The 23,553-nt window shown below is 44.4% G+C and overlaps 1 protein-coding gene across 1 annotated transcript in view; it reads right to left on the bottom strand.

Annotated features, from left to right (window-relative positions):
• The window catches only part of SLC7A10 (solute carrier family 7 member 10), a 50,313-nt gene that overhangs the window by 2,974 nt on the left and 23,786 nt on the right, over window positions 1-23,553 (bottom strand). Inside the window, exons 2-9 of the mRNA XM_056862465.1 lie at window positions 19,627-19,831; window positions 11,657-11,808; window positions 9,274-9,399; window positions 7,591-7,744; window positions 5,633-5,756; window positions 5,412-5,515; window positions 2,118-2,214; window positions 206-355 (exon numbers count right to left, since the gene is read on the bottom strand). Of these exons, the coding sequence (XP_056718443.1) occupies window positions 206-355; window positions 2,118-2,214; window positions 5,412-5,515; window positions 5,633-5,756; window positions 7,591-7,744; window positions 9,274-9,399; window positions 11,657-11,808; window positions 19,627-19,831 (1,112 nt within the window). The remainder of the gene's footprint in view (window positions 1-205; window positions 356-2,117; window positions 2,215-5,411; window positions 5,516-5,632; window positions 5,757-7,590; window positions 7,745-9,273; window positions 9,400-11,656; window positions 11,809-19,626; window positions 19,832-23,553) is intronic.

Here is a 23,553-nt window from a genome sequence, read left to right as displayed (position 1 = left end):
GATGGATTTATTGCAAGAATGAACAGTTGACCCATGTTTATCCTCTCCGTGCTGTTGACGGCGGCCGCAAGAACAGCAACCACAGCAGCTTCTGCTTGCCCTCCCTCCCGTCCCCCAGTGCATCTTGGGAAGTACCTTATGGGAATTAGTAATCACAGGCCAACAACCACAACACACGTCATTCACATAGCTCCAATATTTTCACCTTGATCGGTCTGAAGACTTTGGGTTTCTTCCAGCGTAGCACAATCAAGCCTATTATTGTCACACCGTAACAGAGGTAGTTAATAAACGACACGTAATTAATTAGTGTGTATGTGTCCCCAACGAGCATGATGACGACAGTGGCTAAACACTAGGAAAAGAGAAAGGGGTGCTCAGTTCGGGCATTATTGAAAAGACAGCCTTTTTAAATACCTACAGCAGAAGTCATTTGGCTTTCATATTTTTTGTCTATTTTGTCTCTATCGGTGTTTCCATCAGGTCTGGGGTTCTGCAGTATCATCTCTGAACTGATGAGTAAGCTTAGGTTGGACGAATGGAAGGATAAACTAACGGAATATACTACGAGGGCAAAAACGACTAACATGATAAACGCAAATAACCATTTAACATTTGAACAGCATAATGAGAAATGGAAACCTTTTTATGATTACTTTGGGGTTCATTAACAATAAACAGACAGTGAAAAACTAGATAATAACTAGTGGTATCACAATGTAATTTTAGTTTTAAATATCTGGTTGGGTATACAATGACCAGGCATAGATAGCGATTAGTTCTCAAATATATTATCTGAGAAAGCAGTCCAAACAATGAAATGTAATGTCATCAGCTTGAGTTGCATTAGAACTTTTATCTTTAGCTTCTTAATTATAAGTAAATGATTACATTTTCCCCCTTTCCCTCTTTTCATTTTGTATCCTTCTATATTTTATATAATAAATAATTATTTTTTTTAAAAATAAGCTTAAGGTTGGATCCGACTAACTTTTCCACATGCTAAAGGGGGACCTTCATAAAGGCTCATAAGACCTTGGTGCAAGTAAGTCATGCAGGATGTAGGCTGCAGAGAGCAAGGGAGCCAGACGAGTTAAGTGGAATCCTACCATTCATTTATATTGAGAACCAAATACTATCATCCCTCGGATACGTCCCCAAATGCCTAGGATAATAGTTGGCAATTAAATTTCATTTCTTTAACCTCAATTACACAAAACATGTGGAAAACATTCAGTGCAATTATTAGAGCTGTTAACAGATAATTAGAAATGTAACTGAAGGAGGAATCCAACGCTTTGATGTGTCGCTCATGTGGCAGTGAGAATGTGCATAGGGCCTCTTCTGATTTAACGTTTGCCTCCAGGAGATAGATTTTTGGAAGGATTCCCATAAATGTGAAAAATGTTCCTTTGTAGTTGGTCATCAGTTTGGCTTGTTCTGGCTTGGTCCTGTAAACAGAAGACTGATAGACTGCTCCAGAACCCTTTCTAAAATCCCACCCAGCTATTATAGCTGTAGGCTTTAACATGAGAGCAGTAGTCTATAAACCAATATTATGAAAGGAATAAATTCCAGTGGAGTAGCTGTGTTAGTTTGTTGCAACAAGAAAAGAAAAGCGAAGGAAGGAAGGAAGGGTCCCGTGGCACTTTCAAAATTAACTTTCTTTGGGTAGGCCTTTGTCTTATGCAGATGTATTACAGGTCGAGTATCACTTATCCAGAATGCATGGGACCAGAAGTGTTCTGTATTTCGGATCTTTCCGTATTTTGGAATATTTGCATATACATAACAAGATATCTTGGGGATGGGACCCAAGTTTAAACACAAAATTCATTAATTGTATAAATATATGTTTTATATACATTTTATACACATAGTCTGAATGTAATTTTAAACAATATTTTTAATAATTTTGTGTACACTGAACTGTCAGAAAGCAAAGGTGAGAGAGGCTTGGCACGCTGCTGAGGGCTTGTGAGTAATGCCTGTATGTCGGGTCAAAACTTTCAGTTTTGGGTTCATTCTGGGTTTTGGATGTCCGGTTAAGGGATACTCAACCTGTATAATCGTCACAGAACTCTTCTTTTGCTTATGAGGGGAGTAGTGAAACTTACACAGACAAGGAGGGCAGGAATTGGGGTGCAATGTTTGACATGAATCATAGCCAACAGGCTGGGTAAATGGCCTTCTCGTGCGCCAGAGAAGCATAACCTAAAAAAGAACAAAATTCAACATATAGCACCCCCCGAGTATCCATTTTCTGCTGGTTACTAAACGACAAAACTCAACTATATGCCAGTAAAGGCTTGTGTGTGTGTGTGTGTGTGTGACAAAACTCAGCTGGAAGGTCTTAAAAAGTGTAATGAAACAATGGGCTACTTAAAACACCTGTTAGCAAGATTAAAAACAACAGCAACAACAATAAAGTGAGGCTATGCTACCAAACCACAGTTTATTGTTACATTTTATATTCATTTTATATAACTGAAATTCACAATGCGGTTGCTGTGAATTTGTGTCCTAAAACATATTTTACTTGGGAAAAACAAGTATGTATGCAAAGAGTGCAGAACGCACCTGACGTCCCCTACCTTGTACTGTTTCTCCAGTCTACTCCCATTTTGGCTTCTTCTTTCTCCTTCAATACATGGTTCCAACCAGTCAGATATCACACCAGTGCCCATAATGATGCCATGAAGCCAAGCAGATTTGGCTGCCTGGTGATGTCACTGAAGATTAACAAAGTGCCATTGACCTAACCCGGAAGCCCCCATTCAGCCCTGCTTGCTCCAGAATATGCATTTGATGAAGCATCTAATCACTCACTCCAGTGTGAGTGAAACCATAGAAATACAAACTATTTTCTCTCCCAGGTGTATCCAGATGCACCACTGGGTCAACCCTCCCAATTTTGTTGCACTGCGCTGAGGTGGTTTCATTGCTGCAGCGCATCACAGCAAAATGGAGCACTGTCCCTTTTGCCGAGGCAACAAAGGATGCGTCCCCTTGCCGCCGCCCCCCCCGGCTCACATTTGCCGACACACACTGCTTAAAAATTTGCCAATAATGGGGAGGGGTCCTTTTGTGTCTGACAAAACATTTTTGTGAAAATCTTGGAGGGCCCTCTTCCATTTAAATTTGGCTCCGCTGTATTCCCTACTGCATTGTCTGTAGAACTGTAGGCTTACAACTTCCGGTGGGTGCATCCTTAAATAAGTGAGCATATTCCTTTCGGAACCGATGTTCATGCCTCATTCACAAAGTACTGGCACCGGCAGCCTGCTTCCATCTCTACCTTTATAAACTTACTGGAGACAGCCAGCCAAACATTTGGCTGATTATTGCAAATCAGCTTATGGAATTGCAGCCTTCCACACCCGGACTCTTCTGGACACAGCCTGACAGAGGGACTGCCCTCCCAAGAAGATTCTGTGCCAGTCTCCTTCCCCACCTCCCCCCGCGGGAGATGTGCGTGGAGGCAGCTGAGGAAGTAGTGCAAAACACAATTATGCTGCCCTTCCTCCAGGTACCCCAGAGGTTGCAGAACATTCTAGCAATACTTCCTTGATCATTTTATCTCCGTGGGGCTGAAAAGAAATGTGAGAAAGTTGCATTTTTCTCCCTCCAGTGTCGCTGTATGGAAAATAAGGGAGCTGCGGGGCTTGGGGTTGTTCGCTGTGATGGGAGGGGCAGTATAGCACCGCGATTGGTGGGGCGGAATGGTGGCCATAGGTGATGAGAGCTGCTGTGGAGGGACCCATGTGATTCAGGCTGTTTATAAAACTTGCAGCCAACCCAATTAAAAACCCCGATCCTTTTCTTTCTTATGCTGAATTCAACGTCAGTTGTTTACTGAGTTGGCTCCTGTTGAACTGGCCTGAATTCAGCCCAACTGCATAACCATGGTCAAATCACAAACATGCATCGCAAAAGCTAAATTCAAATCAAGTAGCACCCTAGAGACCAACAAGATTTTTCGGTGCAAGCATACCTCGGAGATATAGTGGATTCGGTTCCGGACCCCCGCAATAAAGCGAATATCACACAGAGCGAGTCACGCGAATGTTTTGGTTTCCCAGCGCATATAAAAGTTATGTTTACACTATACTGTAGTCTATTAAGTGTGCAATAGCTGTATGTGTAAAACAATGTACTCCGATAATAATGAAAAAGTTTGAGATATTGCGATAATTCCCAAAATGTGACCCAGAGACACGAAGCGAGCACATGCTGTTGGAAAAATGGCGCTGATAGACTTGCTTGGAAACACAATATCTGCAAGGTGCAACAAGGCGAACCGCAATAAATCGAGGTACACCTGTGTATGCTTTCAAGTCGAAGCTGCCTTTGTCAGATAGCTTATCTGACAAAGGGAGCGTTGACTCTTAAGAGCTTGTACCCCAAAAACGTTGGTGGTTTCTAAGGTACTACTGGATTCAAATCTAGCTCTTCTATTGCAGCCCAGCATGGCTACCCTCTGAACGCTGCATCACAGAGTTAACCAATCCCATTTCTACTGCTCTGAGGTCCACGTGGATACACATCTAAGTCCAAGGATAAAGGCGGGGCACAATATGGCTGTTACCGCACTAGGTATTCCCTGCGATGTATCGAGTGTTTGGAAATGTTATAAAAACATCGCTTTTAAAAGGGTTTTTGGATGCCACTGTTAAAAAATGGTTGGAAGACGTCTTCACAGCTAAAGGGGCTAAACAAAATGTGAACATTATTTTTTATAACAGTTTCAAACTCTTAATACATTGGTGGGAATACATAGAAAGTGCGAACAGTATTTTTTATAACATTTCCAAACTCTTAATACATTGCTGGGAATGTGCGGTAACAGCCTATGACTAACAGTGCATTCCTAAGGAGAGTTACTCCAGTCTACGCCCATTCATTTAAATGGGCGTAGATTGGAGTAACTCTCCTTAGGAATGCACTGTAAGAAATGCAAATTATAAAATAAGTATTAGAAGAAGAAGACTTGGTTTTTATATGCTGACTTTCTCTACCACTTAAGGGAGACTCAGACCGGCTTACAATCACCTTCCCTTCCCCTCCCCACAACAGACAACTTTGAGGTAGGTGGGGCTGAGAGCATGACTAGCCCAAGGTCACCCAGCTGGCTTCATGTAGAGGAGTGGGAAAACCAACCCGGTTCACCAGGTTAGCCTCCGCCACTCATGTGGAGGAGTGGGGGAATCGAACCCGGTTCTCCAGATCAGACCCCACCGCTCCAAACCACTGTTCTTAACCACTACACCATGCTGGCTCTCTTAGAAGGAACAAGCAACAGGATCCTACTCAGGACCCAAAACATCACAGCTAGTAAGGAAAAACAAATCCAGTCCCCCCCTTTCCGAAATGAGAGAGCATTCAGGAAAAAGAATCGTACTTCATCTAACCTTGACGAGGTAAAAAGGTATCCATTTATTCCTCCAAATGTAGAGAGAGCCACAGACACTGGCATAACCCAGGAAAAATAGCCCAGTAACTTTTCACCAAATGTCTAAAGCAACAGAAGGTAGAGAAACTGAAACATGCACTGCAAAGCACAAAACAGGGATTTTTTTTAAAAAAAGAAAAGAACCCCACATCGTAAACATCCAGGGAGTGTTTTACTTACTACCGCAACAGCGTTAGAAGACAAGAGCTCTTGGGGTGACATGGCGGTGAAATAGGCAATGTTGGTGAACGTATACACAAATGTCACCAATGGGATGGATATGAATATGGCACGAGGTAGATTCCTAATAAGAAAACCAGGGAAGGGGTAATGGGGGACATGGTAAGAGTTGACATTCACACATCCTTCAGAAAGTGCATATACTCACTGGCTCTGTTATTAGACAGACAGTACAATGTCAGTGGAATAAAGTCTATGGGGCTGATTGGTTCCTTCTTCTTAACTTCACCTGAAACCACGCCTAAAAAGGTAGGGACTGGAGCCGTTGGCTGGTTTTACCCCTTTGTAAGAGTGACAAGGGGAGCCCCGTGGCGCAGAGTGGTAAGCTGCAGTACTGCAGTCAAAAGCTCTGCTCATGACCTGAGTTCGATCCCGACGGAAGTCGGTTTCAGGTAGCCGGTTCAAGGTTGACTCAGCCTTCCATCCTTCCGAGGTCGGTAAAATGAGCACCCAGCTTGCTGGGGGTAAAGGGAAGATGACTGGGGAAGGCACTGGCAAGCCACCCCATAAACAAAGTCTGCCTAGTAAACTTTGGGATGTGACATCACCCCATGGGTCAGGAATGACCCGGTGCTTGCACAGGGACCTTTACCTTTAAGAGTAACAATCAATGCATGAAGACTGGAGATCGAAAGTGCAGACATGCTCCGGACCTCCCTCTCTGTGTGAACCATTCTACCTGTTTTGTCTGTCTACACAGGACCAAAGAGAACATAAGCTCTTTTGGAAGCAGGGTTGCCAACCTCCAGCTGATGGAGATCAGTTCACCTGGTGAAAATGGCCGCTTTGGCAATTGGACTCTATGGCATTGAAGTCCCTCCCCTCTTCAAACCTGCCCTCCTCAGGCTCCACCCCTAAAATCTCCAGGTATTTCCCAACCCAGAGCTGGCAACCCTATTTGGAGGTATTGTTGAAGAATGGGTGTGGCTGAGAAGATGTACCCTTAAAAATATATGGCACGACATTAACAAAAACATATATGCAAATTATATATAAAGTGAAATGTACGTGAAGTAAAAAAATACTCACATACAATAAGGTGCATGAATGAATGCTGGCTGATACCAAAGAAACACAGATTTAAGGACAGACTGTAAATGTGGGACTGGTATCATAAACCACTGCCCCAAAGCGGTACGGCATCTGGTTTGCATACAGAAGGCCCCAGATTCAATCCCTGGGATCTCCTGTACACATGAAGCTGCCTTATACTGAATCAGACCCTTGGGTCCATCAAAGTCAGTATTGTTACTCAGACCGGCAGCGGCTCTCCAGGGTCTCAGGCAGAGGTCTTTCACATCAGCCACCTGCCTGGTCCCTTTAACTGGAGATGCTGGGGATTAAATCTGGGACCTTCTGCATACCAAGCAGATGCTATACCACTGAGCCAAAGCCCCTCCCCCTGTCAAGGATGTCAAGTAGAGAGATCCCAAGGAGACATTGCAAGTGAACAATACTGAGCAAGATGAACCAGTGGTCTGACTCAGTATAAAGCAGTTTCACAGAATATTCTAGGCCTAATAATATATAGGCAATTTTGAATGCATGAATTGTTTTGTATGGAGACTCTGGCATTCCAACGTTAGTCATCCTTTCTCCATTCATTACCTATCCAGTAATACACAGCCCCCCATTCCCTCGCTGCCTGTCTCTGCACACCTACTGATCCCTCCAGTTTTTCAGTCCCTACATTCTTTTTTCAATATTTGGAATGTGGGGGGGGGGGAGGCTGGAAATTTGCTTTTAAAAAACCACAGCACATTTCTGACCAAACAAAATATGAACAATTTAAAATTCAAATGTGCCTACTTTGCATAACTGGTTGTGCTCCCAGAATCTGGGGTTTGGATTCCTAAGGAGAGTTACAAACCCAGGTCAGACTGGGAACAAATACTTGCCTGCGAGGATCAACTAATTCTTCCGTTACATAGTTTAGGAAGTTCCACCCACTGAATGCAAAGGAGCCTTGAAGAAAGGCTAACGCCAGGTTCCCCACTGACGGGGTCATCCAGAAATTGAAGGCATTGCTAGGCACCAGTTCTTCATAGTTTCCTACAAGCAAAGCAAACACACAGTTTAATTGACAAGTGTATACTGGATGGCTGCATGGAGCGGCACTTCATTGGGGAAACCACAGCATATGTCAAGGAACAAGAGAATCCCACCCACACGTACATGCAACAAGAAGCAGGTTACTTTTCATCCAGACAGGGCCAAGTTGCAACCTTGAGTCTTCTGAAGCTTGCTGCACAAGGTTAGTCTTTTTCTCCAGTGATGAGGCCTGGTAGGAAGTGCTTCCAGAAGAGGACCGGACAGATTCATGGACGATCATTCCATCAATAGCTACTAGCCATGGTGGCTAAAGGGAACCTCCATATCCAGAAGCAGTAAACCACTGAATCTCAGTGCTAGGAGGCAACATCAGGGAAGACCTTGGCTTCTGTGCCATGTCTGTTAGCCTTTCCGGGCAACTGGTTGGCCACTGGGTGAAACAGGATGCTGGACTAGATGAACCACTGGTCTGATGCAGCAGGGCTTTTAGGTTATGATGTTGGGCCAGCCCATTGCATACGGGCTTTCTGAGCACTAGGGAAAGGGTCTGGTGCTTTTGCGGAGGTTGGAAGCTAAGCAGGATCAGCCACAGTTAGTACTTGGATGAGAGACCCCCAAGGGAGACCAGGGTTGCTATGCAGAGGAAAGCAACGGCAAACCACCTCTCCTTCTCACTTGCCTGGTATGCCCTGTGGATGGGGTTGCCATGAGTTGGTTGTAACTCGACGGTGCCAATATGGCTAGCCTTGTCATATTGGGGAGCCAGGCAGACAACTCAGACCGCCGTCACTGGTATCACAGCAGTAATGTGGACCACCTCACTTTACAGTCCTTCAAGATAGGGTCACTATCTATTCATTCTCCCTGCACTTTTTACTTCCAGCATAAATTGAGCAAGCAAAGCTGGAGAAAACCTTGGCTTAAAAAAATATATCTGTACATCAAGGCTCTTGTTAACTGCACAAGAACAAGGCCCATAAAAATGGTGACCCTGTTGTTGTTGTTTTAAGGAGGTAAAAAACTTAATAGACAGCCAGCATGGTGTAGTGGTTAAGAGTGGCGGACTGTAATCTGGAGAACCAGGTTTGATCCCCCGCTCCTCTGTATGAAGCCTGCTGGGTGGCCTTGGGCCAGTCACAGTTCTCTACGAACTCTCTCAGCCCACGTGAAGTCAGGCAATGGCAAAACTACCTCTTGCCTTGAAAACCCTACGGGGTTGCCAGAAGTCAGCAGTGACTTGACGGCACTTTCTACCACCACACAAAAAAAGAAATTAAGGTTCAGCTACACTACAAATTATTTGCCAGTTAAACTGGCTTCCTCCTAAGAAACCTGGAAATTAGTGATGAAAATTCTCTACTGTTCCTAAGTTACCAAACCACAGCTCCTACAAAGGGGGAAGAAAGTTTCTGTTCTGAGAAGGCTGCTAATACTTTATCAAATTGCAGCTTCTCACAATTACTTTCAACTCTCTGTATCCCATTTCTAAGAAGGACCCTGTGGGCATTCAAGAGGTTTTGTGCAAATACCTTTAAAGATCTGTATGAAACCCACGGTGATGATAAGGCCCAAGGCCAAGAGTTTTCCTGCGGTAAATATATCCTGGATGCGAGTTGCCCATCGGACACTGGAGCTGTTCACCCAAGTCAAGAGAACTAGAGAGCAGAGAACAGGATTCAGTCAAAAAGAACGTTACACGCCCTGTGTTATTTTCTGCGGAATTCACCGCTGCAGGATATTGTGATGGTCGCTAGCTTAAAGGAGGTCTAAAAGTAGGGTTGCCAGGTGCCCGCTGGTGGTGGGCAAACCCCCGGCAATTATCCCCTCTGCCCACCGACCACCTGAGGGTCGGCAGGTAGACATGCACGCGCTCGTGCATACTGCACAAGTCAGGGGTCTTTTACCTCGTGAGGGGCCTTTACCTCTTAGTTTGAGTGGTAAAGGGCTGCTTTACCACTCAAACTAAGGTAAAGGCCCTTTGCGATGCGGCATTTCCAGTTCTAAACCGGAAGTGACGCATGCACGTTGGCGCACACTCAAGCGAACACACATTTTACAAGAAGAGCCTCCCGCCGGAGGAGGGAAGGGGCCTGGCAACCCTATCTAAAAGAGGGCTAGACAAATTAATGAAGGATAGGCCTATCAAAGACTGTTAACCCATGGTAGCTAAATGGAGCCTCTGTTCACCTGAATACCAGTTGTTGGAGAGCAACATGCCCCCCTTCCCTTCTGGCAGACATTGGCCATTTATGCATGGGAGGTTTTGCCTTGGATTTGCCACTCTCTAGATGCACATTTTCCCCATTCGAATTCTCAGAACTCTGCATGGTGGCTTATTTTCGAGTATTGAGTATTGAGAATTCGAACGTGTCTGTGTTAGATGTGTCTGGCTGTGGAGGATGAACTAAATGGAATTTTGGTCTGATCCACAGGGCTCTTCGTGTGATCTTTTTATTTTGTTCTGCTTCGAGAAGTCTCCATTGAAAAGCAGGTGCCCATGTTTTCTCTCATTACTCAGTCCATTAAAATGTTTCAAAATGCTAAGCAGCTACTGGTACACCAGTAGGATACAGACGGAACGTCTAAAATAAGCTCAGAAACATTAGAGTATGTCATTTAAGGCTAGGGTTGCCAACCTCTGGGTACTAACTGGAGATCTCCTGCTATTACAGCTGATCTCCAGCCGACAGAGATCTGTTCACCTGGAGAAAAATGGCCGCTTTGGCAATTGGACTCTATGGCCTTGAAGTAGGGTTGCCAACTGCCAGGTAGTGGGAAAGATCCAGACAGCACTCACAAATTGTAATACAAAAGTAAGCTTTGTGAAATAGTGCAAAAGGTGCAAAATATATATACAAGGGTGACGAAGATACACATACAAAATAAATAATGGAAGTCCAATATGATATCAAGTTCAAATGTCCAAAGACACAAAGTAGGTAAATATCCTGAAAACAGGTAAGTCAATATTTATAATCCAGTATGGAGTTCGTCCATACTGGATTATAAATATTGACTTACCTGTTTTCAGGATATTTACCTACTTTGTGTCTTTGGACATTTGAACTTGATATCATATTGGACTTCCATTATTTATTTTGTATGTGTATCTTCGTCACTTTTGTATTACAGTTTGTGAGTGCTGTCTGGATCTTTCCCATTATCCATATAGCACTGAGCCTTTATCTTTTCCAGAACTGCCAGGTAGTAGCAGGAGATCTCCTGCTAATTCTTTTCTTTTTTTTAAATTTCCAACAAGTTTATTGTAATGCACTTATAATTTTTTATAAACAAAACAAACAAATACAATACTAAAAAGAAAATAAGAAAATACAAAAGAGTATCTAATTGCTCTAATTGTTACATTCAAGATTACAAAATAATAGAATTAAAAAAAAAGAAAATACCCTTTTGACCCACCACCCCCCATAAAAAGTGACCCATCACCAGATCTCCTGCTAATTCAACTGATCTCCAACCGATAGAGATCAGATCACCTGGAGAAAAATGGCCGCTTTGGCAATTGAACTCTATGGCATTGAAGTCCCTCCCCTCTCCAAACCCCGCCCTCCTCAGGCTCCGCCCCCAAAATCTCCCACCGGTTGAGAAGAGGGCCCTGGCAACCCTACCTTGAAGTCCCCCCCTCCCCAAACCCCGCCCTCCGCTGGCTCCGCCCCAAAAACCTCCCGCAGGTGGTGAAGAGAGACCTGGCAACCCTATTTAAGGCACTGAATGAAACGAACTAAGGTCTTTTTCAGACAGATTGGAGGAAGTCTCCCAGTGCATGCACTTTGGACAATCTACATCCCTTCCTGTTTCCGGAGGCTGCTGTGTAGCAGCTCTCGGCTGAAGGAGCTGACGTTGGCCATCTCGGACCCACCCTCATAAGCAAGATTATTGGCAAATACTCACACAAGCAGACCATGGAGAGGACTCTGGAGGCGTTGTAGGGAGGGATACAGTTAGGGAACACTGGCTGTAGAACGTAGTTTGAAAAAGTCAGGGTAATAACTGCCAGGCTAGTGGGGTACATGATGAGGACCGCGCTCCATAGTAGTAAAAACCTGCAACGCAAAAGGATTTCCTGTTAAGAACAGACAGCTCTAGAAGTCACTGGACCATACAACGGCTCCAAACATCTCATCACTGTCTTCGCAGGAACAGCGAATCCTCTCAGAATGGCGTTCGAGGGTTTCTCTCTAGCTTCCTAGGGCTCCTTTGTTTCTTAGAGTCATTTTGTGTGGAAAGTCTCTTTGCACATGGGTGGCAGAACTAGGGTTGCCAAGTCCCTTTTTGCCATCACCGGGAGGTTTTTGCAGCGGAGCCTGAGGAGGGCAGGGTTTGGAGAGGGAAGGGACTTCAATGCCATAGAGTCCAATTGCCAAAGCGGCCATTTTCTCCAGGTGAACTGATCTCTATCAGCTGGAGATCAGTTGTAACAGCAGGAGATCTTCTGCCATTACCTGGAAGTTGGCAACCCTAGGCAGAACCTGGCACTACTGCAGAGCCTTCCAATCAGATAGACGTATGTTTCAAATGTTATATAACAGGCCTAGCAAGACTTGACATTATAATATTGCTGCATCTTCTGATGCCAACCTGGCATCCAAGCTTTGAAATGGGATGCTGCTGTGGACATGAAGCTGCCTTACGTATATTGAATCAGACCATCAAGGTCCATCAAAGTCAGTATTGTCTACTCAGACCGGCAACGGCTCTCCAGGGTCTCTCGCAGTGGTCTTTCACATCACCTACTTGCCTAGTCTCTTTAACTGGAGGTGCCGGGGATTGAACCTGGGACCTTCTGCATGCCAGGCAGATGCTCTACAAACTGAGCCACAGTTCCTCTCAAAGAGGTTTGCCAGTGCCTTCCTCTACATAGCAACCCTGGTATTCCTTGGTGGTAACTTGCCCCAAATGTTCCAGATACAGGAGCCTATAAAATTAGTTGTATGCAATGAGGTTGACAATGAGGAACCAGAAATTGTTGAAGACTTTCTATTCCTTGGCTCCACCATCAACCAAAAGGGAGGCTGCAGCCAAGAAATCAGAAGGGGATTGAGACTGGGAAGGGCAGCCATGAAGGAGCTAGAAAAGATTCTGAAGTGTAAGGATGTGTCACTGGCAACCAAGATCGAGTTAATTCATGCCATCATATTTCCTATTACTATGTATGGATGTGAAAGCTGGACAATGAAGAAAGCTGATAGGAAGAAAGTAGATTCCTTTGCAATGTGGTGTTGCAAGAAAGTGTTATAGATACCGTGGACTGCCAAAAAAAAAAAAAAAACCCCACAAATCAGTGGGTTATAGATCAAATCAGGCCTGAACTGACCTTAGAAGCTAAAATGACTAAACTGAGGCTATCGTATTTCGGTCACATTATGAGAAGACAAGAGTCACTGGAAAAGACAGTCATGCTAGGAAAAGTTGAGGGCAGTAGGAAAAGAGGAAGACCCAGCAAGAGATAGATTGACTCAATAAAGGAAGCCACCGCCCTCCGTTTTCAAGATCTGAGCAAGGCTGTCACAGATAGGACATTCTGGAGGGCACTGATTCATAGGGTCATCATGAGTCGTAAGCGACTTGATGGCACTTAACACACACACATGCCAACTTGGTGTCAAATGATTTAATATGTAATATCTACAATTCAGTGGAGACAGTCAATATTCAAATTGTTCCATGCTGCGATACAGTGTTGAGATACGATGTTCCATGCTGAGATTCATATCCCTTTTTTAAAAAATCAGTCACATGTCCATGCAGGATTTCTAACTGAGGATTATGAACCACTAGCATCAAAGAGAACATTCAATAAACAAGTACTAATGGGAAAGGAGTGCAGTGAAGATTTTAGGTGCATGTTAACCTTTTATCTTTTTCCTATTATTTTCAGGAGATCTTATGATTAAACATTGGCCTGTAGGATGAAGCTAGTCACATCAATCATATAAGATAATAATAGTATTGCTGATAATTGACTATTCACTGAGATAAGAGAAACTAGCAGCAGAGTCCTAAAAGGTAAAGGTAAAGGTCTCCTGTGGAAGCACCGGGTCATTCCTGACCCATGGGGTGACGTCACATCCCGACATTTCCAAGGCAGACTTTGTTTGCGGGGTGGTTTGCCAGTGCCTTCCCCAGTCATCTTCCCTTTACCCCCAGCAAGCTGGGTACTCATTTTACCAACCTCGGAAGGATGGAAGGTTGAGTCAACCTTGAGCCGGCTACCTGAAACCAACTTCCGTCGAGATCGAACTCAGGTTGTGAGCAGAGCTTTTGACTGCAGTACTGCAGCTTAACACTCTGCGCCACTGGGCTCCTAAACACAGTTATATCCTTGTAAGCACATTGAGGGTATATTTTGGCTTAGGAATGCACTGCAAAACTACTGAAAATGTTTATTTTTTGAGGGCTCAAATATCCCTTACATTTCTTTCATTATTTTAGACAATTTTTATTCTTTTGCAAATGCAGCCTACAGAGTTGCTTTATCAGGGGCCTACACACCAAAGATACACACATCCATTTGCTTTAAAAACTTCTGTTTATATATTTATTGCAATTTCCCCCATGATTGTGTATGTATTGTTGAGTCTTTGACGGTGCCATCCTAAAGAACACTTCCTTGGGAGTAACTAGGGTTGCCAACTCTGGGTTGGGAAATTCCTGGAAATTTGAGGGGTGGAACCTGAGGAGGTAGGGTTGCCAGGTGCCCGCTGGTGGCGGGCAAACCCCCGGCCATTTACCCTTCTTCCCGCCGACCACCTGAGGGTCAGCGGGCAAATGTGCACACGTGTGTGCATACGGCGTGCAGCACTTCCGGTTTAGAACCGGAGGTTCCGCCTCGCGAGGGGCCTTTACCTCTTAGTTTGAGTGGTAAAGGGCCGCTTTACCACTCAAACTAAGAGGTAAAGGCCCCTTGCGAGGAGGCACTTCCGGTTCTAAACTGGAAGTGCTGCACGAGCGATTACACAGAAATCTGGCAACCCTATGAGGAGGGCAGGATTTGAAGCAGGTAGGGACCTCAGCAGGGTATAATACCATAGAGTTCACCTTCCAAAGCAACCATTTTGTCCAGGGGAACTGATCTCTGTTGTCTAGAAACCAGTTATAATTCCAGGAGATCTCCAGGCACCACCTGGAGGTTGGCAACCCAAAGTAAGCCCCATTGAATAACAATTAGAAGAAGAAGGAGGGTTGTTTTTTATATGCTGACTTTCTCTACCACTTAAGGGAGACTCAAACCAGCTTACAATCACCTTCCCTTTCCCTCCCCACAACAGACACCCTGTGAGGTAGGTGGGGCTGAGATAGGGTTGCCAACCTCCAGGTACTAGCTGGAGATCTCCTGCTATTACAACTGATCTCCAGCCGATCGAGATCAGTTCTCCTGGAGAAAAGGGCCACTTTGGCCATTGGACTCTATGGCATTGAAGTCCCTCCCCTCCCCAAACCCCGCCCTCCTCAGGCTCCACCCCAAAAACCTCCCGCCGGTGGCAGAGGGACCTGGCAACCCTAGGTTGAGAGAGTGTGACTAGCCCAAGGCCACCCAGCTGGCTTCATGTGTAGGAGTGGGGAAACCAACCCAGTTCACCAGATTAGAGTCTGCCGCTCATGTGAAGGAGTGGGGAATCAAACCCCATAGTTCAGATTAGAGTCGATCGCTCCTAACCACTACACCATGCTGGCTCTTGAGTAGGATTCTGGACCAGTAGGATAAACTTGAGTAGGATTCTGGACCAGTTTAGGATAGCACAGGATGCTGTCTTTCCCTACTCATAGATCCACCTTTCTTAAGATTTGGGTTTAGAGTCATTTAATAAGACATATAGGGCACTGCTCTCTCCATTGCCGAACTTTTAGTTCCACAGAGGGTAAAAGGTTAGCCTGACTGTAATAAACACAGCATTAGAGAGACCCTCCAAAAGCTACCGAGAAATGGGAGATTTGCATTTGCTTGAAACCTCTGCAAGACTCTTTCAAGATTTAGTATTCTTGGAGGGATTTGTAACCTAAGTGAAAATTTGGCTCCTCATAAACCAAAGGTGCTTTTTAATGCAAACCCCTATTGACTAATCTTCCTTTGACCTTCACTGTAGAAAGATCTTATTAAAAATATGGTTGGGTTGGATTTTGTTAGTAATTAGAGCCCAGTGATTTCATAAAATACCTCTTAAATGTGCAGGTTAATTAACTCCCGATCAGAAGAGGCTATTTTTATGAGCTAACCTAATAATAACGGAGAGGATTTCTGAACATTTCCTTTTAAGCTTTATTAACACTTTGTTATTTTAGTGATTGCCACCAGTGCTGGGGGAAAATTACAGGAAATAATTACACACTAATTATGATTTACAGAGAACTGCTGTTCAGAGGCCTTTTCAGTCTCAGCCACATTCATTCCAACAACTACTCTTGGAGGTGGGTCATTATAACTCCCATTGTACTGATGGAGAATTGTGACGAGTGGAAGAAAAAAGAAGAAAAAACCCCAACCTGAAAACAGAAGCTGGGTACCCAAGGTTGGGTAGAAAGAATACACGTGTGTGTGTGTGTGTGTATGTATATATGTATATATATACACATATATGTACATAAATACTAAAAATATAATTTATTAGAAGCGCTAAGTAAAAGTTAAAAATATTTTAAAACATTTAAAAAAATTAATGCTATTTTAATGTTTTTAAATATTTTTAACCTTTACTTAGCGCTTCTAATAAATTATATTTTGTGTGTGTGTGTGTGTGTGGTCCTGACCTGGATGGCCCAGGCTAGCCTGATCTCATCAGATCTCAGAAGCTAAGCAGGGTCAGACCTGGTTAGTATTTGGATGGGAGACCACCAAGGAAGTCCAGGGTTGCTGTGCAGAGGAAGGCACTGGCAAACCACCTCTGTTAGTCTCTTGCCATGAAAACCCCCAAAAGGGGCAGTTTGGCCTGCGTGCCTTCCAATGCATCTTAGAATCATAGAGTTGGGACCACCAGGATCATCTCATCCAGCCCCCTGCACAATGCAGGAAATTCACAACTACCTCACCCCCCACACCCCTACTCCATGCCCAGAAGACGGCCAAGGTGTCCTCCCTCTCATGATCAGCCTAAGGTCATAGAATCAGCATTGCTCACAGATGGCCATCTAGCCTCTTCTTATAAACCTCCAGGGAAGGAGAGCTTACCACCTCCAGAGGAAGCCTATTACACTGAGGAACCGCTCCAGAAAATTCTTCCTAATGTCTAGATGGAAACTCTTTTGATTTAATTTCAACCCGTTGGTTCTGGTCCGACCCTCTGGGGCAACAGAAAACAACTCGGCACCTTCCTCTGTATGACAGCCCTTCAAGTACTTGAAGATGGTGATCATATCCCCTCTTAGTCTTCTCTGCAGGCTAAACATACCCAGCTCATTCAACCTTTCCTTATAGGACTTGGTCTCTAGACTCCTCACCATCTTTGTTGGCCACTCTGTGATACAGGATGCTGGACTAGTTGCACCCATGGAATCAGAAGCAGTGTTGACACTTTTCCAAGTTTTGCCTCAGGTAAAAAGAGGTTGTGGAGGGTTTTTTTTTCCTTGCAGTGCTTCAGAAACTTACAAATCTTTTTTGACTAAAGATGAGACTGGAGGATGTGCATACACACCAAGGGCGAACACTGCCTCTCTCCCACCTCTGCCAGCTCTCCGAAAGACTATTATCTCTGTGTTCAGCCCCAATAAAAACAGCTCTGTAAAGACAAAGCAAGGTTAGATGATCTCCCGGCTGAATTATTGCTGCCATGAGGGAGGAGTTAATACTGCCATAAAGCTGAACTTTCAGAACAAAAGGGAAAAGGTTTCCGTTTTTACACATCTCTTTACTACTTTTGGCTTGGTCTCGTCACATGATGCGATAAATGTTGATTTATAGGCGGTGCTTGGCCTTGCAAATTGTCAAGCCGTCGCAGAAGTGCCTTCGTTTCAGCCGCCTTTGTCCTTATTAAATCTTACCAAGGAACATTGGCATGTAAGTGTGGCATGCGAGCATTCTTCTGAAAGCTCAGCTTGCCCTAGGAGTACATGGTTGTGCCTGGCATGCTCTAGCAGAGGCATGGAAAGCCCCATCTGTATGCAGATACCGTCCATGGAGTTATTCTGCATCAGCGATCCAATAGGCAGCAGAAGCGCTGCAGTTTCATTCAATCATACACAGATCAAAACTAATATGTTCACCCTGAAAGTGAAATAAAGGAATAAGGATGCACTTGGAAGCTCTGATATATTGGGGACATCTATGCAAGCCTCACTGATAGGATTATGAACAGAAGAGAAATTTAGGAAAGCTATGTTCGTGTTATGGGTGCAGGGCAAATGTCACATGACGTTGGAGATGCAAAATGGGATCTTCCAACAAATCCAGGCTAAAAAAGCAGCCGGGGACAGACATGGTTCAAGGTACTTTGTCACACCAAGTTAGCTACATCCATTGGCTATTTATGCAGGGCTGTTTCCCCACGGTCACCTCTGTTGACTGCTTCAGGGCTTCCTTTTGATTATGCATGCCTTTCTTGACCGTCGGAGGTCACCTCACACTCCCTGTGTGTTTCTGCATGTTTTGCCCATGTTTCTGGATCCTGGCTAAAACAGCATCCGGAAAACACAGGCAAAAAGCACAGAAACACGCGGGGGGAGCGCGGCGACCTCTGACTGTCGGGAAAGGTATGCATAATCAAAAGGAAAAAGACTGAAAAAAACCCTTTGATTTAAAAAATGGCATCTTAAGATCTGGGATCTCTTGACATTGGACAAAATCTCCTCCCAGCTCAAAATTATCAACAATCCATCATAGGCAACTAATTTCACAAATAGATGTCCACCCTTTTTTTTCCCAATTCATTGGAAAATCTTGGCAGCAAATCTACAAAAGCTCCATCCTGGTTTAGTAAATCTAGAGTATTTGAAATATTTCACTGACCATCCAAATGGTATGTGATGTGATTACATAAACACTCACTGATTCAAGTATGTCTGTTTTAGAACACCACTGGTTATTTACTGCTAGGTGGTGAGCTCCCCTTCACTGGCAGTCTTCAAGCAGCGGCTAGATGTCAGGGATGCTTTAGGCTGATCCGGTATTGAGCAGGGGGTTGGACTAGATGGCCTGTGTGGCCCCTTCCAACTCTATGATTCTGTGTTATTACTATTGGTCTTTCCTTCATCATTAATTAACTATTTTATTTATGTTCTCTATAATGTGTTATAGCTGTTATTGGTGTTATCCATGAATGTTGCTATTGGGTATCTGTCATTTTCCGCTGCCATGGCTAAGAGATTCACGAGGGAGACTTATTTTAATGCTATTTATTTGTGTTAAACATTGGCCTCCCTCCTGAATCTCTTAGCCATGGTAGCGGAAAATGACAGATACCCATATTTTACCTGTCTCTTTCCTGGCTGCAGCTAGTAAAAGATTTAGGAGGGATTTCTGTAAACAAAATGGATGCCGGGAAAGCGTTAACTCCGTCCTCCTAGCACCAATACCCCAGTATGATCTCTCTCTCTCTCTCTCTCTCTCTCTCTCTCTCTCTCTCTCTCTCTCTCACACACACACACACACACACACACACACAACTGCTAATCTGAAAGATAAATTGAGACATCAAATGATATCTTTGTCCAGCAAGTTCCTGATTTTTTTAAAAAAAGTCCCCATCTGCTATGAACTCTCAAGGAGATGTGGAATCAGCATTTGTACCCACATATGGAAGAGGAGGTCATTAATACTGATCTGCCTCACAGGATTAATTTCAGGTTTAATGAGAGATTGTGCATGAATTGATTTGAACCCTCAATAGCGTGATATCAATTGCCAAACATTGCTGCAACGAAACGCCACTTACCCAGCTAATCCACCAAAAATCTCAGTGACGTAGGAATAATCCCCTCCCGATTTAGGGATGGTAACTCCTAACTCGGCATAGCACAGTGACCCTAGAGCTGAGATCCCTCCTCCGAGCACCCAGATGATGAGAGCAAGACCCACGGACCCAGTGTGCTCTAATACTCCTTTGGGTGAAATGAAGATGCCGGAGCCAATGATATTACCTGGAAGGAAAAGATGGAGGAAAAGGTAAGTGAATAGACATCGTAGAATGATTCTATTTATGATGCATATTCCCTGTAGCATCTATCTGTTTTTACCCCAGCCTTTCTCCGAGGAGCTCAGGGCCGCCTGTGTGTTATATGCCTTCCCATTTTGTCCTCACAACAACCCTATGAGATAGGTTAGGCTAAGAGAGACTGTGAGTCATCCAGTGAGTTTCATGATCGAATGGCATTTGAACCCAAATCTCCCAGATCCCAGTTGCCACTCTAAATAAAACATTGCACCGGATTATACTGTCAGCATTTTCCCTGAGACATTTTATATCAACTGCCACTTCTAGACTGTCTTCAAGAGCAACCCCATCTCTGGCTAACATAATAAATATTAATTTGCATATTGCTTTTTAACGTGCAAAGCACCTTTCAATTATTTTCTCAGGGCAAAACCACTCATGATGTCGGGAATCTGTGATCGGATCTCCAGATGTGTAATTTAATCTTTAAAAGGAAGTGTTAGGTCCACCGTAGGGTTGCCAACCTCCAGGTACTAGCTGGAGATCTCCTGCTATTATGACTGTTCTCCAGCCAATAGAGATCAGTTCACCTAGAGAAAATGGCTGCTTTGGCAATTGGACTCTATGACATTGAAGCCCCTCCCCAAACCCTGCCCTTCTCAGGCTCCACCCCAAAAACCTCCCGCTAGTGGCAAAGAGGGACCTGGCAATCCTAGTCCACCTCCCTAACCTAATCTGAATCCTAATCCTAATGATGGGGTTGGTTAGAGGGGAGTTAACCCTTCCCCTCCTGCATCACTGTCTATCAACAGGAATTGAACGAAACCATCAGTTAAAGTGTTGGGATCTGGAAGACTGGAAGACTAAGGTTCGCATTCCCACTCTGCTATGGAAGCTTGCTAGGTGACCTTGGGCCAGTTACACAAACGCAACCTGATTTATTTCACAAGTTGTTATGAGGATAAAATTGGAGGAGGAGAGAATGTTGTAGGCGTCTCCATTGGGGAGAAAAGTGGTGTAAAAATGAAGTAATAAACAAATAAACGACAGCTGGCCGCAGATCATAAGCACATACGAAAAGCCATGCTGGATCAGACCAAGGCCCATCAAGTCCAGCAGTCTGTTCACACAGTGGCCAGCCAGGTGCTTCCAGAAAGACAGCCAGTCAGTGTTGTGGTGATATCATCAGGTCAGGAAAAGATTTGCAAATGCCAGGCAATGCAGCATGCTCTTTTCTCATTCGGGCATTGCTTCGAGGACTTCTCATTTCGTATCGAAGTGCCAAATGGCACCGAAACCTGGAGAGCTCCCACAAGGACAGGCTCTGGCAGATAACCTCAGCGCAATTCATTTACTGCCTGAGCCGCCCTAAACAAAGACACACCGTGAAAGAGACCGTATTTGTGATATGTTTCAAGTTAGAGATGGATTATGTTGGCGAAGGAGAATTTTCTCGAAACAACTAAGAGATAACAGCGTCGTGAAGAGGTATGAAGAACTTTAATCTTGCAGCTCGGTAGCTTTCTGGTGAGATTTTTAGACCTGGACAGGGGAAGTCTAATTAATATTCAGAAGAACCTTCTCAAAGGAAGACAGTAACTCTGGGTGGAATGCTAAACTAGTCCGAGAAAACCTGACATTTCAGAGTCTGGAAGGGGAACAGCTATGCTAATAGGCTGGATTCTGAACAACAAGTGATGTCCCGACAGATCCAGTGACTTCCTTTCAAGACTTGCAGGTTACATAAGGAGAAACGAGGCGGAGGTGAAAAGACCTCTCAGGCCCAAGCAGTGGTTTTCTACGTATGCAATGATAACTGTGGTCATATTAGGGTTGCCAGCCTCTAAGTGGTGGCTGGAGACCTCCTGCTACTACAACTGATCTCCAGCCGATAGAGATCAGTTCAGCTGGAGAAAATGGAGAAAATGTTGAGGGTCGACTGAAATCAGCCTCAAGGCTCATTCCAGAAAGAACTGCATCAAAGGTTAGGGAAACACTGCTATAACCCATCAAATTATTGCTGATGAGATTTGCTTTAAGAAACCAAATTTGATTTAAGAAAGATTTGTGGAGATTTGCTTTAAGAAAGGAGATTTGCCTCTCCTTTCAATTAGGTGTAGGGTTGCCAACCTCCAGGTATTAGCGGTAGATCTCCTGCTATTAGAACCGATCTCCAGCCGATAGAGATCAATTCACCTGGAGAAAATGGCTGCTTTGGCAATTGGACTCTATGGCATTGAAGTCCCTCCCCTCCCCAGACCCTGCCCTCCTCAGGCTCCGCCCCAAAAACCTCCTGCTGGTGGCAAGGAGGGACCTGGCAACTCTAGGTCAGATGCTTCACGTCATTGGTTACATCAACAATTCGGAGCTACATAATAAATAGCAAAAACTATCTGGAAAATGCAGGAGAAAACTAAGATTGGGGAAACAAGCAAACAACGGAATAACAATTTATATCACTTCTTGTCCTTTTTGGGCCTAGCTCTTCCTATGCCCTCTCTATGAAAAGAGCAAACTGGCAACAGCTGGAATTAGCGTGCCTCTAACTGGCGGACAGTGCCGCATAACTGCCATAAAGTACCCTCCTGGCAGCTGAAGGCACAACACCTTGTGTTGCCAGGTCCTTCTTCTCCTCCGGCGGGAGGCCGTTCGGTTTAGAACCGGAAGTGCCGCCTCGCAAGGGAGCTCATACCTCTAAGTTTGAGTGGTAAAACGGCCCTTTACCACTCAAACTAAGAGGTATAAGGCCCCTCGCAAGGAGGAACTTATGGTTCTAAAGCGGAAGTGACGCACACGGTATGCACGCCCATGCACGTTTGCCCGCCGACCCTCAGGTGGTCAGCGGGCAGAGGGGCAAATTGTCGGGGGTTTGCCCGCCACCAGCGAGCACCTGGCAACCCTGACAACAACAAAGAACTAAAGTTTGTTTCTGTTACTCCTTCTACTCTTCCATGAAGATAATTCACAGTGGGTAGCCGTGTTAGTCTGTCTGCAGTAGTAGAAAAGAGCAAGAGTCCAGTAGCAACTTAAAGACTAACAAGAATATTTCCTGGCAGGGTATGAGCTTTCGTGAGCCACAGCTCACTTCTTCAGACACCAAATCTGAAGAAGTGAGCTGTGGCTCACGAAAGCCAGAAAATATTTTTGTTAGTCTTTAAGGTGCTACTGGACTCTTGCTCTTTTCTACTCCTTCTACTCTTATCAGTAAGGCAGTGAAACGGATAAAGTGTTTCTGCATGCATCCCCAACTATGTGGAAAAAAAGTTATTTTTTTATTGAAAGAACACCAACAACAGGATGAGGACAGAGCAGGCCAATGTTGAAGGCAGTTGAACAACAGTTAAAGGAGTCAAAAAGGGCAAGAGTCCAGTAGCACCTTAAAGACTAACAAAAATAATTTCTGGTAGGGTATGAGCTTTCGTGAGCCACAACTCACTTCTTCAGATACAGCTAGAATGTGAATCCATCGGTCTTTAAGTAGAGGAACAGTATGTAAATGTGAATAGCAGGCTTGATGGGATTACCTTGCATTCATAGCCCATTACCAATGCTGATTTCTCCACACCCATCTCTCCCCTGGACATCACAGACTCTTCTGCATATCACACCTAATCCCATCAAGCCTGCTATTCACATTGACATACTGTTCCTCTACTTAAAGAGGGATGGACTCACATTCTAGCTGTATCTGAAGAAGTGAGCTGTGGC

The sequence above is a fragment of the Euleptes europaea genome, chromosome 17, assembly GCF_029931775.1.
Source record: "Euleptes europaea isolate rEulEur1 chromosome 17, rEulEur1.hap1, whole genome shotgun sequence".
NCBI classification, from domain to species: domain Eukaryota; kingdom Metazoa; phylum Chordata; class Lepidosauria; order Squamata; family Sphaerodactylidae; genus Euleptes; species Euleptes europaea.
This window is presented reverse-complemented; position numbering and strand designations above follow the sequence as displayed.